General features: G+C 39.1%; 2 protein-coding genes across 2 annotated transcripts; both read left to right on the top strand.

Moving 5' to 3' along the window:
* Positions 1 to 352: 352 nt before the first annotated feature.
* On the top strand, positions 353 to 2,487 carry LOC121989424 (probably inactive leucine-rich repeat receptor-like protein kinase IMK2). Its single transcript, XM_042543482.1, has one exon. The coding sequence runs from the start codon at positions 578 to 580 to the stop codon at positions 2,285 to 2,287; it is 1,710 nt and encodes a 569-aa protein (XP_042399416.1). The 5' UTR covers positions 353 to 577; the 3' UTR covers positions 2,288 to 2,487.
* Positions 2,488 to 8,930: 6,443 nt separating this feature from the next.
* On the top strand, positions 8,931 to 12,763 carry LOC121989423. The gene is made up of 2 exons (XM_042543481.1): positions 8,931 to 11,491; positions 12,526 to 12,763. The coding sequence occupies exon 1, from the start codon at positions 9,266 to 9,268 to the stop codon at positions 11,333 to 11,335; it is 2,070 nt and encodes a 689-aa protein (XP_042399415.1). The 5' UTR covers positions 8,931 to 9,265; the 3' UTR covers positions 11,336 to 11,491; positions 12,526 to 12,763.
* The last annotated feature ends 4,353 nt before the right edge of the window (positions 12,764 to 17,116 follow it).

Here is a 17,116-nt window from a genome sequence, read left to right as displayed (position 1 = left end):
TTTACGACGTTTCATATTCATCGAATACGGCAGATTCCTTGTCTGGAATTGCACCAACATTTTACTTCAACCTTTTACAGGGCCTGGCAAGAAGTTTTCAATAATTTCTGACGTCAAAACAACTGCAGATTACGTCATCACCTGGTGCATTGTACACAGAATCTAATTCCTCCCAGGGGCCGTCCTACTCTATCGGACCGTTGAAATGGCAGATCGGAGTCAAACCACTCCCACCGACGATGTGGATGTGACGCAAGCTAGCGCTTCCGGACGCAGCCCCCAAAATCTAGCCGTTGCTCTTCCTCACTCGTCAATTTTATTTTCGCTTTTGCCCTCGCGCTCTCCGCTCAAGTCGTAGCCGGCAGTCAAGAGGAAGAAGATGATGAAGCGGCGCAGGAAAACTAGCCGTTGGCTTCCTCCAAGGGTAAAACAACAATAATAATTTCCATCTCCGGCAATTTATAATCCCACTCCTTTCGTTCCCGAATCCAATTAATCTTCCTCTCTCATCTGCTCTCCCTTGATCTTGTACTTCGTCTCGCGTTGATCCAACGCAGAGCAGTGAGTTCCCTGCTTCATGGATAGCCTCCAACGGCAGCAGCCGCTGCCGCTGCTGGTGTTGGTCTTACTTTTATTGGTTTCGTCTAGGTTTGCTACGGGACTCGAGTGGGACGGGGTAGCGATCACCCAGAACGACCTCCAGGGGCTGCAGGCCATCAAGGCCGAGCTCACCGACCGCCGAGGCGTGCTCCGGATCTGGAACGGGACCGGCATTGACGCCTGCTCCGGCGCATGGACCGGTATCAAGTGCGTCCGCGGCCAGGTGATCGCCATCCAGCTCCCCTGGCGCGGCCTCGCCGGTCGCCTCTCCAGTAAGGTCGGCCAGCTCGTTTCACTCCGCAAGCTCAACCTCCACGACAACACCATTGGCGGGCCCATCCCGCCGGCCCTCGGCCTCCTCCGAGAGCTTCGCGGAGTTTATTTGTTCAACAACCGCTTCACCGGTGAGGTGCCTCGGTCCATCGCCGGATGCGTCCTTCTGCAGACGCTGGACCTCAGCGCCAATTCGCTCTCCGGCAGCATCCCTGCCTCCATTGCCAACAATACCCGGCTCCTTAGGCTTAATTTGAGCTACAACAATATCTCTGGGTCAATTCCTGCCGCCGTCACTCGCCTTCCGGCTCTTGTGTTCGTCTCCCTCCAACACAACAACCTCTCCGGTTCTGTCCCCGACACATGGGGAAGCAGCAGCAGCAACAATGTTTCAGGTTTCCAGCTCAAAAGCTTGCATCTAGAGCACAATTTCCTCTCCGGAAGCATCCCAATCTCTCTCTCTCGCCTTCCAATGCTGGAAGACCTCTCTCTCAGCAACAATGAGCTACAAGGCAGTATTCCTGAGGAATTCGGGACGTTCCCGAGGCTTAAAACGCTCGATCTTTCCAAAAACTCCATTAGCGGAAGCTTTCCTGAGTCACTGTGTAACCTTTCGTCCTTGGTCGAGCTCAAACTCGAAGGTAACTTTCTCGAAAGCCCGATCCTTGAGTCCATTGATGGCTTAAAGAATCTATCTTTGCTCGATCTTAAGAGGAACCAATTCGTCGGTTCAATCCCTCCCACGTTGGGGAACATCTCCGGCCTTTCTCTGCTGGATTTGTCGGAGAACAACCTCACCGGAGGAATTCCAGTTTCCATTGACAACCTCACCAACCTCACTTTCTTCAATGTGTCCGACAACAATTTATCTGGCCCTGTTCCTGTTCTCCTCTCCGAGAAATTCAATTCGAGCTCTTTCAGTGGAAACCTCCAGCTCTGCGGTTACAGTGCGGCTCCATGCCCTTCTGCTCCTCCTACCTATCCTCAGTCTCTTTCCACCTCGCCGGAGCACACACGGAGAAGACTTGGTACCAAGGCACTAATACTCATCGCTGTGGCGGTCTTCCTTGCGCTCCTCATCCTTCTTTTCTCCTTTCTATTCTACTGCATGATTAGAAACAGAGCTGCAAAACAGAGCACCGCAAGAGAGGCGGCGGCCAGGAGAGGCGAGAAGTCAGGGCAGGAGACGGGGTCGGAAGTCGAGACCGGAGGTGACACCGGAGGGAAGCTGGTCCATTTCGACGGCCCGCTAGCCTTCACCGCCGATGACCTCCTGTGCGCCACAGCGGAGATCATGGGGAAGAGCACTTACGGGACGGTCTACAAGGCGACGCTGGAGGACGGCAGCCAAGTCGCGGTGAAGCGGTTGAGGGAGAAGATCGGGCTATCAGAAACTAGATTTGACATCCACTGAATTTTTCCATTCAGAAGGTGTCACTATCCATTAGTAGACGATCATGTGACCAAATTTGATATCCACTATGTTTGGTCACTTTGAGAGCAAGCAAACGTTAACGCCAAAGATTTATTTGGTATTCACCTCAAGAAGAGGTGATCAATCTAAGGATTCGACCCTCACTCACATATCGACAATAAAATACTCTTTCTCGAAAATACTTCGGAGGCAGAGAAGTCTCGTACAAACTCACACACATAGTAGATACAAGAAGAGAAAGATACAAGCTGACACAAATGAAATCTTATAAGATTTACAATGAAGAAACCCTAGCTTGCTCTCTTCTTTGCTTGTAAACACTTCTTAAACACTGAAAGTGCAGCAACACTTGTCTCCAAAAAGTTTCCAAGAACTGGTGTAAAGATCTGTGCTCGATACAGAGAGTGGAAGAGAAGAGATACAGTGAACAATGCACATGAACTCCTTTTCTGCCTACATAACGATTATATTTTCAACCTTAATCGACTACCCCAGTCGATTAATCCTAATTAGCCAGATCGATTCAGCAACATTCTGTTCGATCACGAGAAATAGCTTAAGCAATTAACTTGATCGCTTAAGTTTCGAACAGAAACATTCTATTTGAAAGCAAAAGGAGCTGTAAGTGATTGCTCTAATCCCTTACGCTGTGTCTAATCGATTGACTTAATCGATTAGGCACATCTGTGCACTCGCGTCAAACCAGCTCTTAAGCGATTAAGAAAAATGCTTAATCGCTTAAGCTTAGTGTAATCGATTACCGAACCCTAACCTCCAAAACTAAGTTTAGGGTTCCTTGCTCAACATCCGATCAACCGTGACCTGTTGGGACTCCTCATTGTTTGGCATCCGGTCACCCTTGATCTGTTGGGACTTCTTCACCAAGTGTCTAGTCAATCCTTTAACCCACTTGGATTTTTCTCCTCGTGTTAAGTGTCTGGTCAACCTGACCCACTTGGACTTATCGTCTCATGTCAAATGTCCAGTCAATCCTTTGACCCACTTGAATTTTTCTAACTGTTTAACTTCACTCACCAGGGTTTTACACTTGGTTTTACTCACCATGATTTCCTTTTACCTAGCTCTACTCACTAGGATTTTCACCTGGCTTCACTCACCAGGATTTCCTTCTGCCTAGCTTTACTCACTAAGACTTTCACCTACATAGCTTCATTTACTAGAATTTTCAACTTCTGCCAACCTTCCCGTTGGACATGTCCTTGCCTAGTCTTCAGTTTGGACTTTCCAATCAAGTATTTAGTTAACATTGAACTACTTGATTCTCCTTTATATTAAATTAGTTAAACCTTGACCAGTGGAGAATTGCACTAACAATCTCTCCAAATGGACAATTATACCTGCAATCTTCATATATTGTCAAATATCAAAACTTAAACATCACGATTCAAGGTTGAGTCAACTCAAATTTAGTCATACTGGTCAACCTTGATCTAGGAAAATTGCACCAACACACTACTCCCCTCTTTATTTAGAAGATGCCACCACGTATTCATTCGCAGGCGATTAGGAGGCCAAGTCTAAATATTGAATCCGAGTGCTCGTTGGAAAATGGTATCTAAGCACTAAAATCGAATGTTCAATGTAACCTAGGATCTGAGCATTAAAGCTGAATGCTCGATGGAACCTGATAGCTGAGCATCAAGGTCGGGTGCTCAATGGAACTTGGTATCTAAGCACCAAGGTCAAATTATGTTTGGTAGAACCTAATATCTAATATCTGAACAGTGAATTCCAGGGCTCGGTGGAGCTTGGGATCTAAGCATCGAGGCCAAGTACTCGGTGGAACCTAGGATATGAGCACCAAGGTCAGGTGCTAATGGAACCTGATATCTGAGAACCAAGATCAAATGCTTGGTCCAACCGATACCCAAACACCCCATCAAAGTGTTTGGGAAATGGCCTGGTACTATCAAGTTCAATATGACCCATTTCCAATGGAACGCATGTTGTAAGGCCAAAGTTAATTATAAGATTTTCGATAATAATTTACTTTTGTGTATGATAATATTAGGTTAATTTTGAATTATGTCATAGCATTGCTAGTTTAAATAACTTCACTCATTCAAATAAAGATTTATTTATAATATCATCCCTATTTGTATTATATTGTTATCTTATTTAATTTTTTGTGACATCGCAAATAATAAATGGTTTTACTTGAGAGAATCTCAAGAGTAGTCAAAGCTTTTAAAAAATATTAGAGATTTCTCAAGGTTCTTTATTAGTCGGTAGCATATATTTGTCAAGTAAATTGTTTTTGATTAGTACTATAGGTAGTGTGGTTATTCGAGTTGACGTATTATATGTGCTTTATTTATTTATTTATTTTATCGTAAACACGAGATATATTTCTTAACACGAGAATAATTAAGTAAATATGATTAGCTTCAGTCATGTGCTCCATTAACACTCTACTTGTCAAGATGTTTCAATTGAAATCCTATCAATTGGCTTCTAAAGATCATTGGCTTTTTATAATGATTATCGTATAGTTGCTTAAAATACACAAAGGTTATAAAATGAAATAAGCAAATTAACTTATAGCTATCAATTGACTACCTCTAACTATTAGGGTCGATTTGTAGGGGGGGGGGGGTGAATAGCTCATTGCGTTTCATGGACTTGCCTTGTGATGATGATGATGATGATGATGATGATGTGCAGCAGAATACTCTCGAAACAAGCTTCAATGTTAACAATATGGATTTACTTGGTATTCACCTCAAGAAGAGGTGACTAATCCAATGATCCGACCCTCATTCACTCATCCACTATGAAAATACTCCTTTACGGTAACTACCGAAGACAGAGAAGCCTTATACAAACTCTCACACACAGATATACAAGAGGAAGAAAAATAAGCTAATATAATATCAAATCTTACCAGATCTGCAAAACCCTAGCTTGCTTCTCCTTCTTGTATGGAACACTCTTGACCTTGGAAGTGCAGCAACACTATGCTCCAAGAAAGCTTCAAGAACTGGCATGAACCTGTGAGAACAACGCAAGAAAAAATGGAGAGGAAAGGGTTATCGAATCGCTGCAAGGAAGAAGGCTTTTGAGCGTTTCCTTAGCAACGATCATATCCCAATCGATTGGGCAGGTTTGAATCGGTCGGCTGATCGATTCAGAGCGCCTCTGTACTCTGTTGGAGAAACCTGAATCGATCGACTGATCGATTCAGCGTTTTTTGGGACTTGCGTAATTTCCAGCCCCCCATCGATCGGTCGATCGATTGGCAGTGCCCAATTAATCGGCTGATCGATTAGGCAAGCTTCTGTGGTCACGGTTCAGGCTCCCAATCGATCGCCTGATCGATTGGGCCAGCTTTCACTCACAGCCACCTCCAATCAATCAAATGATCGATTGGATTACGGTTCAATCAATCGGTTGATCGATTGACCTCCCTTTGACTTGCTTAACTCAAGTCTAGGGTCCCAAAATCCAACATCTGATTAATCGTGACCTGTTGTATCTTCTCATGCCTAGCATCCGGTCAACCTTGACCTTGTAGGATCGAAAAGAATTTAGATATCTCCACAATAGCATGATATTGTCCACTTTGGGCCTAAACCCTCATGGCTTTGCTCTTGGGCTCTCCCCAAAAGGCCTCATGCCAATAGAGATATCTTTATCTTATAAACCCATGATCTTTTCCATGTGTTTTCAATATGGGACTATGTTTGCAACCTTGCAACCCCAACAATCCCCCCCTCAAACAAAGGACCATGGGCTTCTCACGTTCGATCCTCGACCCACCAGGTCTTCCTGCCCCTCGGTCTACCCGACCTACTAGGACTTCCTTGCCTAGCCGCAACTAGGACTTCCTGCCCCTCGGTCCACCCGACCTACTAGGACTTCCTGCCTGGTGTCTGGTCCTCTTGATCCGAACATAGGAGCCCCCACTTTCTTTGTTCAAGGTCAATATTGTACTCACATGGTTCAATCAGACCATAGCTCTTGTGCACAGTCGGCGGTTAAACCTTCTGGCAGTCCGGGCTCTGATACCAATTGTAGGATCGAAAAGAATTTAGATATCTCCACAATAGCATGATATTGTCCACTTTGGGCCTAAACCCTCATGGCTTTGCTCTTGAGCTCTCCCCAAAAGGCCTCATGCCAATAGAGATATCTTTATCTTATAAACCCATGATCTTTTCCATGTGTTTTCAATATGGGACTATGTTTGCAACCTTGCAACCCCAACAGACCTGTCGGGACTTCTTCACCAAGTGTCCGGTCAATCCTTTGACCCACTTGGACTTTCCTCCTCGTGTCAAGTATTCAGTCAATCTTGACCTACTTGGGCTTACCGTCCCGTGCCAAGTGTCCGGTCCTCCATGACCCACTTGGGCTTCCACCAGATGTCTGGTCAATCTTGACCTATTTGGATTTCCTTGTGCCAAGTATCTGGTCAATCCTTTGACCTATTTAGGCTTCCCAACACAAGGTGTCTGGTCAACCTTGACCCACCTGGATCTCCGCGTGCTTGGCTTCACTCACCATGTCTTTTCATCTGTCTAACTTCACTCACTAGGACTTTTCATCTGCATGACTTCACTCACCAGGACTTTCCACCTGTCTGACTTCACTCACCAGGACTTTCCATTTGCCTGTCTTTACTCACCAGGACTTTCACCTAGTTTCACTCATTAGGATTTTCACCTGGCTTCACTCACTAAGATTTTCATCTGGTTTCACTCACCAGGATTTTTCCACTGTCCGACTTCACTTACTGAGACTTTCATCTGTCTAACTTCACTCACTAAGTCTTTTACCTGACTTCACTCATCAGGATTTTCCAACTGCTTAGCTTCACTCACTAGGTCTTTTACCTTATTTCACTCACCAGGATTTCCAACAGTTTGACTTCACTCACCAGGACTTTCCCTTGCCTAACTTCCAGTTAGAGCTTTCCCAGTCAAGTATTCGGCCAACCCTTTGACCTACTTGACTCTTCTTCACATCTAACTGGTCTGTCCTTGACCAGAGGGGAATTGTATCAACAATCTTCCCAATCGGATGATTGCATCTGCAATTTCCATGTATTATCAAATATCAAGACTTAAGCTTGAGCCAATTCAAGCTTAGTCAACCATGTCAACTTGACCTAGGGATATTGCATCAACACTAACTACTAGGTCTATTAATTTTACTATTTTATTAAAAATCTAGAGCCTTTGCTAGCTAACTCTCATTTAATTTAGTGAAGTCCAAACTTAAATTATGTTAATATATTTTTTTTTAACACTGAAAATAATTTCATTTCAAGGTTTATTAGTAATTTTCACATACGCATCAATCAGGGATCTAGAATTCAAAATTCAGTTGCGTTATATTATTAGAAATTTTTTTCATTAATCAATCAAGGATCTACAGTTCGGGATACATCTGCAACGTATTATTGAGAATTTTTCTTATCAGTAATTTTCTCTAGTTGTTTTATATAAAAAATATATACTGGTTATCTTAGTCGCATATATTAGGATTGACAATACTATGAGCAGAGAACCTTTTATAAATACCTTGAGCTGACAACGTTAGAAAACATACTTTTCTCGAGCATCACCCTCGCAATTTGGATTCTCAAAAAGGCAAAGTACTTTATACTAATGATTCTATTTTAGTATTTTATAGAATAAATCATATTATTGAGAATTTTTCTCATTAATCAATCAGGCTATAAATAATTAGTATTTTTATAAAATAAATTATATTATCATTGAATAATGTTGTTTCATTTTATTAAATTTGTACTAGTTATTTAATTAAAATTTAGGATAAAATACATATAAAATAAAATTTATATTAATCAAAGTTAACTCTGAGTTATTTAATTTAGTAATTGATACAACATGAATTCGAAATTTTAAATTTTGAAAGATCATAATTTTAACTTAGATTGAATTATAAGACGCACAATATATCAAACTGAAGCTCATTCAAAAATCTACCACTGATTAGAATATGAAACTGATATCAATTCAATTTCAAGCTATAATACATCATTTAACTTTTTTTCGAATACTCTGACTAATTTTAATTTTTTTTTTATGTTATTATAGTAGCTATGAAATCGTAGCTGTTAAAACTATGTAACATTTTGTAACTATTATAATGTGTCAGACTAATTTAAAATTTAGTCTTAAGATATGTGAATCATAAATAAATACTATAAACGAAGATAATTAAATAATTGCACGATAGAATTTTTTTAATGAAAAATTAAAGTGGGGGCACATCATTACTCAAAAAAACTAAAGAGCATTTTTTTTTCTTTAACCAAAAAACATATTTACAATTTAATTTTAAATTTAATTAAAATTACATATTTAAAATTTATCTTAAAAATTATTATAATAGATTTAAGTACTTGTAAATTTTAAATTTAATTGGGCGGATGAAAAGCCGGCTCGGTAGTTGAACTATAAAACACCCAACAATTTTGGCGGTAACCTCGATGCGCGCGGCACAACTTTCCAACTCGGAACCCTCGAGTCGTGACACCGCCTTTCCCCTTGCGTGTCGCTCACCTGTGAATTTGCTAGTGGAAGCAGGACAAGGAACGTTCTTCTACAATCCATCTTTTATTTTCAATCTTAAAATTCAGTTATGATCGTCCAACTCCATCAATGAGCAACCCTCACCCTCTTTGGTTAGCCTCCCCAACTCATCAGGTCGAAAGCGGAGCCGATCCCAGATGGAGACTCCGGGTGGAAGAGCGGCGGTGATCGCACCCCTACCTTGAAAAAGGTGACAGGCAGCGGCTCGATCAATCTCTCTCTCTCTGCCTTCCTCCCTTTGTTGTGGTTCGGCGGTCGAATCGAAACCGCCGTCGGTTTGTTCTCTTGCCCTCAAAATCTTTGCGGAATTTAGCGCTGGTTCGAATTGATTCCTTTACTCGGGAGAGGAATTTCTAGGGTTTTCTTATCGCAGATGTCGTCAGATCCACCGGATGATGTCTCCGTCGGCGATATTGGGCATCACCTACCGATATTCCATTTTGCAAGTCCTGAGGCCTTTGTTGCTTGTCCTATGGCGGCGGCTGGGATGCTTTGTTTGGAAACCCTAGCTGTTTCCGCGGGGGAGGATCTCTTAGCAAAGAAAGATGCAGCGCGGGATCTGGCGATTGATTGTGTTGTTCGGCGACGCGGAAATGAGAGTCTGGGCAGTGCGGTTGGTGGTAGTGCGGATGTTGCTAAAGAGGCGGGGGCAGACGAGAAGGAAATGGAAGAAAATGATGAGAGCGATTTGAGATATGCGGACGAGATGAAGGTCATTGCGGAAACTGAAACGAAGAATGCAGCGGTCGAGTTGAATGGAGAGACGATGATGGATAAAGGTGACGTTTTTACTGCTGAGTTTTGTGGGAAGATCGACGCGGATGCAGCTGCCTTCGGGGACAAGAATGCGCAAGTGGAGGAACACGAACTGCGGAAAAGGAGAAGGAGAGGAAGGCGGCGACGTTCCACCATTGTAGAAGAAAGACGAACTGTGCGGTATTTGCAACCCTTCCAAGATGAGAATAAGGACAGTTTTGCAATCTCGGATCTGGTGTGGGGTAAGGTAAGGAGCCACCCTTGGTGGCCTGGTTGGATCTTTGGCCCATCAGTTGCATCAGACATAGCGTTGAGTACTCAGAAAGAGGATCACCATCTGGTACTCTATTTCGGTGACAAGACTTTTGCTTGGTGCCAAGAATCCAACCTGAAGCCTTTCCAAAGGTACTTCACTCAGATGGAGAAGCAAGGCAGGGGTGATGTATTTGGTACTGCAGTAAATGATGCATTAGCAGAGGTCTCAAGACATTTGGAGCTGGGAATGAGATGCATTTGTTCACAAGATGAAGCGTATGCTGTTCTGAAGGACCTTTGGGTTGAGAATGCTGGAGTTCAGGAAGGAACATGTAGTTGTGCTGTTAATAAATCTTGGATCATGAACTCATTTGAACCTAAGAAAATGATGGACTATATTCGGTTGTTAGCTATGTCCCCATGCAGAGGAGCCGACACCTTGGATCTTGTGATAGCAAAAGCTCATCTGAAGGCCTTTCATTGCACTAACGGTTGTCTTCAACTCCCTGTTTCTGTCCTGTATCAAGAGCTAGAGGATAATGATGAGAGTTTGCCAGCTACAGAAATAAATCTTTGTAATGGTATTGCTGATATGTTGAGTCCAGTTTCTTCAGCTGCTTGTTTTGTTAATAAGGAATTAAGGCGCAGATCAAGAACTAAGAGAGACAAGATGGATGTTCTAAGTGGGCATAGAAAAAGAAAGAGCTTATCTGAGCTAACGGATGATAAATGCTTGCCTCGCCATATTGATTGTCATAGAAATAGTATTGACAGAAGAGATCCTTTGACTTCATCAACTAAGAGACAAAAGATTGCCTGTTTTTATCCTGTCATCTCGGGGAAGCGTAAGATGAAAAAACTTGATTCTTTAGGAGATATGACAATGGCATCTCTAAATTGTAGTAAACAGTTCAGGGCTAAAGAACACAATGACCGAATTATGGGAAAGAGTAAAAAGTCCCCTACTTTCATAAAAAGGAATTCACCTAGATTAAGCCAAAAGAGAAATGCAGTTTTTGATTATCCTAATTCGCAAATGGGGACTGGAAGATTGGAAAAGACAGAACTAAAGGACTGCTCACCTTATAAAATGTCCTCAGGACAGTGCTTAGCTGCAATCAATCCACTTAACATGGATAAAACAGATAAAACAGTCAGTTTTTTCAATGGGTTTAGAGTAGTATCTTGTTCTTCAGAAGACAAGGGAGTAGAGGATATAGGTTCTAGAAAACAGAGCAGGTCACAATTGTCAAAATCCAAGACAGTCCTTTCAGATTTGGCCTCACCTTGCTTCATTCAGGATTCATATTGGTCTGATATTATTGTTTGTAGCAATTTGGATGAACAACTTGAATCTAAAAGCTCAAAAAGAAATGGAGAAACACAAGTGAAGAGACTGAAGAAGAAGGAGAAAGCTCAAAAAGCAAACTGAGTTATTCATTCCATCTTGCTCGATGTCAAGTGCTGTAGAGTATTTACAGACTGGTTCAGCTTGTGTTAATGTAGCAAATGAATTTGAAGCTGGAAATCTCCAAGATAATATAGAAGTCTATGATCGCATCCCATCAGCTTCTTATAACTGCCCCTAGTATGACTGTCTTCATTTATTTAAATTTTTTGTTAGTTATGGCCTCCATAAGGGTAGCGAAGATAGAGTTATTATTACTAAGCATGCTGATGGAGGTTTTGGAATAGGAAAAAAAAAAAACCATTCTGCGTTCAGTTAAAACCAATGGCATGTTAATTTAACCACAGGCTTAGGTATTTTGAGATGACATGAAGAAAGCTTCCAAAGAGCACATGACAGAAACCATCCTACATAAGTGTTCTATCTAATTGATTCTGTAATTTGTATATTAAATTAAATGTGCATTTGACATCATTCATTTTGATCATTTATCATATTGGTCATGTGGAAGATAGCATGCAGACTTATAGATCACCATAATCTTTAGTTAGAAGCTAAAGTTTGTTTGACATTTTCACTTGTTCTCTTCAATGCATGTTTGCAATTTGACTTCGACTTTCGTTGCCTATATGATCTATTTTATATTTGCATCTTGGAAAAAGAAATACTGGCATTTCAAGAAGGAGATCTGAGTTTTGAGATGCCTATATTATTTACAATGATGTGTGTTGTCGGCAAAACTTCTTGAGAGTTTACAATCACTCTGATTATGTGTATGATAGTTAATTTTTAAATGTCAAAAAATTTTAGATTTCATGCTTAATTTCAACTTTCATCTTGCCTTCTAAAGCAATAGTATTTTAATTAAACTTGATATTCCCTGGAAAATCACACACTCTCTGCAGCTTCTACTTTACAGTCCAGATGTAAAAAGTGGACAAGGGTGAAAGCTGGTTTTGACCTTTTGAGCTTTTCTGCTCTCCTTAACTGACAAATAATTAGATTAAGTTGCTTGTTTTTCACATTTATTCAAGAGTACTTACATGCCACTAGCTTAATATGATAAAGAGTAGATCATAATTAATTTCAAGCTTTTCATGACTTTTCTGAAACTTCATTTCATAAAATGGTGCTAGTAATTTGCAGAATTCGCCAGTTGACTGTGGAGTGCTCAACTAGCACATCTTTTGACTTCTTGATTGTTGTTTGAGTAGGTTACTGAAAAGGATGTATTCTCGGTTGGTGTTGGAGCTTTCAGGCTGTGCATATGAATTTGAAGTCTGGATTCCAGAAGCATACAATTTCGAAATAGCAGGCCATCTTTTTAGTGTAGTTGGTCTCACTTTTGTTTTAGTAGCCTCACACTCTTGTTACATGATTGTGTATGTTCTAACTGGTTTTTTGCATGGTATTTCTTGAAAGTTTATGCATACATCAGAATATGTTGTCCTAGAATCACATTGCTACAGTGTTTTAGTCAAACTATTACTATGTCATGTCTACAATCACGTCTCCACCAACGGAAAAAAATTGCTACTGCATCTTCATGAGCAGCTATCTCTGAGTTTCGCATTAGCTTGCATTTCCTTATAATACTTGATTCATAGTGAAATTGAATTTGGAAGGAGATAAAAGACCAAATCTATGGATGAATAATCTGACAGCAATTATACAGCAGGTGGGTTGGCTGAACTTTCCTCCCTTTTGATGATAATTATACTGTGCATTATATTATATCAATGAATGTAAATCAATTACATTTTAGTGTACACTCCTAAGAAGCGTGAAAGTACAATGTGCTTATTTTGTAAGACTAGTGATTCGTGAAGCGTTGCTTGAGCTGTGGTTATTAATAGAAGAGCTCTCCATCATGATAAATAAAAGTTTTTCTTTTGAGATTCGTTGATGTATCTGATAGGTTTTTCTTCCTAGTCTTGTTAGTAAGTTGGCAAATTGTTTTCTTGATTGGTTGAATTTTCCTTTCAGAATTAATTGATCATTTGAATTGCAAGTTTTAACTATCGCCCTATTGACATCCTATAACAGATTTGAATCACTTGTACTTTCATCTCATCATTTGAACTGTTGCAGAAGAAAGTAAAAAAGGTGCAATTTTCACATTTCATATGCCTAAAGGAATTCAATCTGTGTCTTTCCACTAGAATTTGAAACAACGCTTCATCCTTGAAGTAGTATATCCAATAGCTTCATTCATTATGTCTTGTAAGGTCATCTTGTCTCTCTTGCCCACTTAGAGTCTCCCTGAGAGGATCAAATGAATAAATAGCAAACTCATGAAAATTTGCACCGAATATGAATTATTCTTTTCAGCTGTTGCTAACTTATGTATAAAACTGTGAAATGTATTTTGATGTTACATTAGATCTTTATCATCCACCATTAAAGGCTATATATCCTTCTTTTAATACAATACTCATAATATAACACCATTTATCCTTGTATAACATCCTAAAACATTTTTATTTGCACTATTAATGATATTTTTTTCAAGTCAAAATTCTTATGCTACTACCAATTTTGATATCTATAATTGTCAAACAAGTGGCAATTATAAATCCTTTGATGTATGTTGAAATCTCTTCCAATACCTGAACTGAAAACCTTTTGATGTATGTTGAAATTCGCTATCATCCTTGGATTTTGTGTTGAATACTCCACCTATCAGAAAGCTGTTCTTGCATATATTGCGCTAAAATTTGGTAACTTGTGCTATGCTTTGATATTGCTCATTAGGGTTTTAGCATACTCTAGCACTTGTTACTATGACACTACCAAGATAATCATAGGCAAGATCAAAATGTCTCTAAAGATTTAGTCAAATGCTTAGAGATTTGTGGAAGTCCACAAAAACAAATTCATTGCTTGAGATTTGTGGATCCACTCTTAATAGATGCTTTTCTTTATCCATGCATTATTGATCCATGGAACTCTATCCTAAACTTTTAGCGTTCTTATGAGTCAGAAACATTGTATTTGATTGCAATATTGAAGAATTCAAATATATATGATCAAACTTCTTTCCCTCGAGGTCTTGCATCTCTAGGTCGAACTGAACCTTTTATTTAACTCTCAGTGGACAAATTGAGAATAGAATGTTGCAATCAAAAAGTTGAGGAAGCCAGTGAACACTTTTCTTTTGTTGGGAAATAAGAAATGGTCTGTGTGGAGTTTCATTGGCCAAGAAGACTTTCCATGTATGGACACACAGCACCCACGTCTCTTCCTCGTATCTCTCCTTCCTTCTGCCGACAGTATCCCCACCAAAATGGCAAGCCACTTGCCAATTTAAGTTTTGTTTAAGAACACACACAAAAAAGCTGTTCCTTCTATTGGTATAGCCTGCTGGCCTACTTATTGGACCTGTTCTGGCATCCTCTATCTATTTAGTAAAATAATCCATTTGGACCAAAGTTGTTTTACCTTGATTTTGAAAATCAATTTTAAAGACCTCTTTAATTCAATGAGTATTTATCTTTTCTTAAAGGCAAATTTGAGAAATTCATTTCGATAATTTCAGTTCATCAAATTGCTTGGGAAATACTCTGACAGATACTGAAGGATTTGACCAAACAGCTGTGCTCAATTTGGATAAATACCTTTTTTTTTTCAAACGCATCTCCCCTTTTACTGGCTTTTCAATTATTTTTATTTTTAAAATTCAAAAACCAGACACCATATTTTATGTGTTTGAATTTTATCTAGCTATTTAATAGACTAACGTATTATTTGATAAGAACGTCTATAATGAGATATTAAATATGTATTATAATATTCATGTAACATTTTCTCTCTATTCTTAACACAGGAGAGAGAGGAGGAGCCTTCCGATGAGTAATTTTTTTTAAAAAAATAAAATTATTATTAAAAATAATAATAATAATTTAAATATTTTAAAATATATTTATTTAATATGATGTAATTTTAAGAGAATTGAGTGAATGGTGGGATTTATAAATAATGAATGTTAATGTTAAAAGGAATAAATTATGGTGACGTTTGGTTTATGGGTTTAAGAATGAGGGAATGGATTCATTCTCAAACCTTGTGTTTGGTTGATGGGAATGAAATCAAGATTTTTGAATGAAATCCAAAAATTTGGGTATGGATGAAACTCACCCACTCCTTTGGGTTTTGATGGAATAGGAATGTGAATTAAGTTTTAGACAAAAACACCCTTAATATATTTGTTCATTTTTTTTTAATTTCACACTCTATCTTCTTGTTCTCTCTCATAATATTTCCTCTCACCTTATTTTATCATCACACTTTCTCTCTCAACATACTTTCTCTCTCCTCATTCTCTCTCATCACACATTCTCTACCATTTTCTCTCTATATTCTCTTCCATCATACTCTCTCTCCTCATTTTCTCTCTCTTCATTCTCTTCCATCACACTTTCTCTCTCATTACACACTTGCTCCTTATTTTTTTCATCGCACTTTCTCTCTCATCATATTTTCTCTCTCCTCAATCTCTCTTAGCATACTCTCTCTCTCCTCATTTTCTCTCACCATAGTTTCTCTCTCTTCATTCTCTCTCATCAGACACTTTCTCTTTATTTTCTCTCATCATACTTTCTCTCTCCCTAGTCTCTCATTTTCTCTCATCACACTTTTTCTCTCTTCATTTTTTTCCCATCACTCTTTCTCTCTCAACCCACTTTCTCTCTCATCATACTTTCTCTCTCCTCACTTTTTCATTTTCTCTCATAATACTTTCTCTCTTTTCATTTTTTCCATCACTCTTTCTCTCTCAATATACTTTCTCTCTCCTCATACTTTATCTCTCTTCATTTTTTCCATCACTCTTTCTCTTTCAACATACTCTCTCTCTCCCCAGTCTCTCATTTTCTCTTATCATACTTTCTCTCTCTTCATTTTTTTCATCACTCTTTCTCTCTCAACCGACTTTTTCTCTCATCGTACTTTCTCTCTCCTCACACTTTCATTTTCTCTTATAATACTTTCTCTCTCTTTATTTTTCCCAATACTCTTTCTCTCTCATCATACTTTTTCTTTTCTCAATCTCTCCTATCATGCACTCTCTTCTCATTTTCTCTCATCATACTTTCTTTCTCTTCATTTTTTCCCAACACACTTTCTCTCTCATCATATATTTCTCTCACATTCAACTTTCTCTCCCATCTAATTTTTTCTCTTATTTTCCTGTAAGGGTAAAAAAAAAAATTTAGGTTCATTCCGATTGAAAATATTTAATTAACCAAACATCATTTTTAAGAAATAAGAATGATATTCAAGCTCATACTCATTCTCATTCCATAATACTATGATATCTATTCCCATTCTGATTTCTAGGAGAGAACCAAACGCCCCCTAAGTGTTAATGTTAAAAGGAATATGTGTAAAAAAATATATATATTGTTATAATGAGTATGTGATAGTGGATCTCATATTTTTTGATGAGATAATGAGTATTATAACGATGATATATGGTGGATACTCTAACACATTAATTAATATCAGAATAAATTTATTAAGTGATCTATTAATTATTATTGCAGATTTGTGCCATTAGATTTGAATTTACAAATGTAGAATCTATTAACCCATTCTGTTATTATCAATGTTGTAAATAGCTCCATTGGTATTGTCGTGTAAATTTCTACAGAAGATCCACGCGTTGTACTTCTTCCCAGGATCACAGACTTTCAAGGATGACACAAAGATGATGACTATTTCGTTGTATTAAGGTTCATCTTCTTAACTTTGTGCAATTTAATTTCGACGGTAAGATTTCGATGATGTCAGATCTTGTGTATATTT

Source organism: Zingiber officinale, chromosome 6B, assembly GCF_018446385.1.
Source record: "Zingiber officinale cultivar Zhangliang chromosome 6B, Zo_v1.1, whole genome shotgun sequence".
Taxonomy (NCBI): domain Eukaryota; kingdom Viridiplantae; phylum Streptophyta; class Magnoliopsida; order Zingiberales; family Zingiberaceae; genus Zingiber; species Zingiber officinale.
The sequence above is the reverse complement of the archived record's forward strand: the minus strand, read 5'-3'. Positions and strand labels throughout refer to the sequence as shown.

What these genes read in the sequence shown, in the direction of transcription:
- LOC121989424 (XM_042543482.1), top strand. Translation starts at nt 578, where the DNA reads ATGGATAGCCTCCAACGGCAGCAGCCGCTGCCGCTGCTGGTGTTGGTC.
- LOC121989423 (XM_042543481.1), top strand. Translation starts at nt 9,266, where the DNA reads ATGTCGTCAGATCCACCGGATGATGTCTCCGTCGGCGATATTGGGCAT.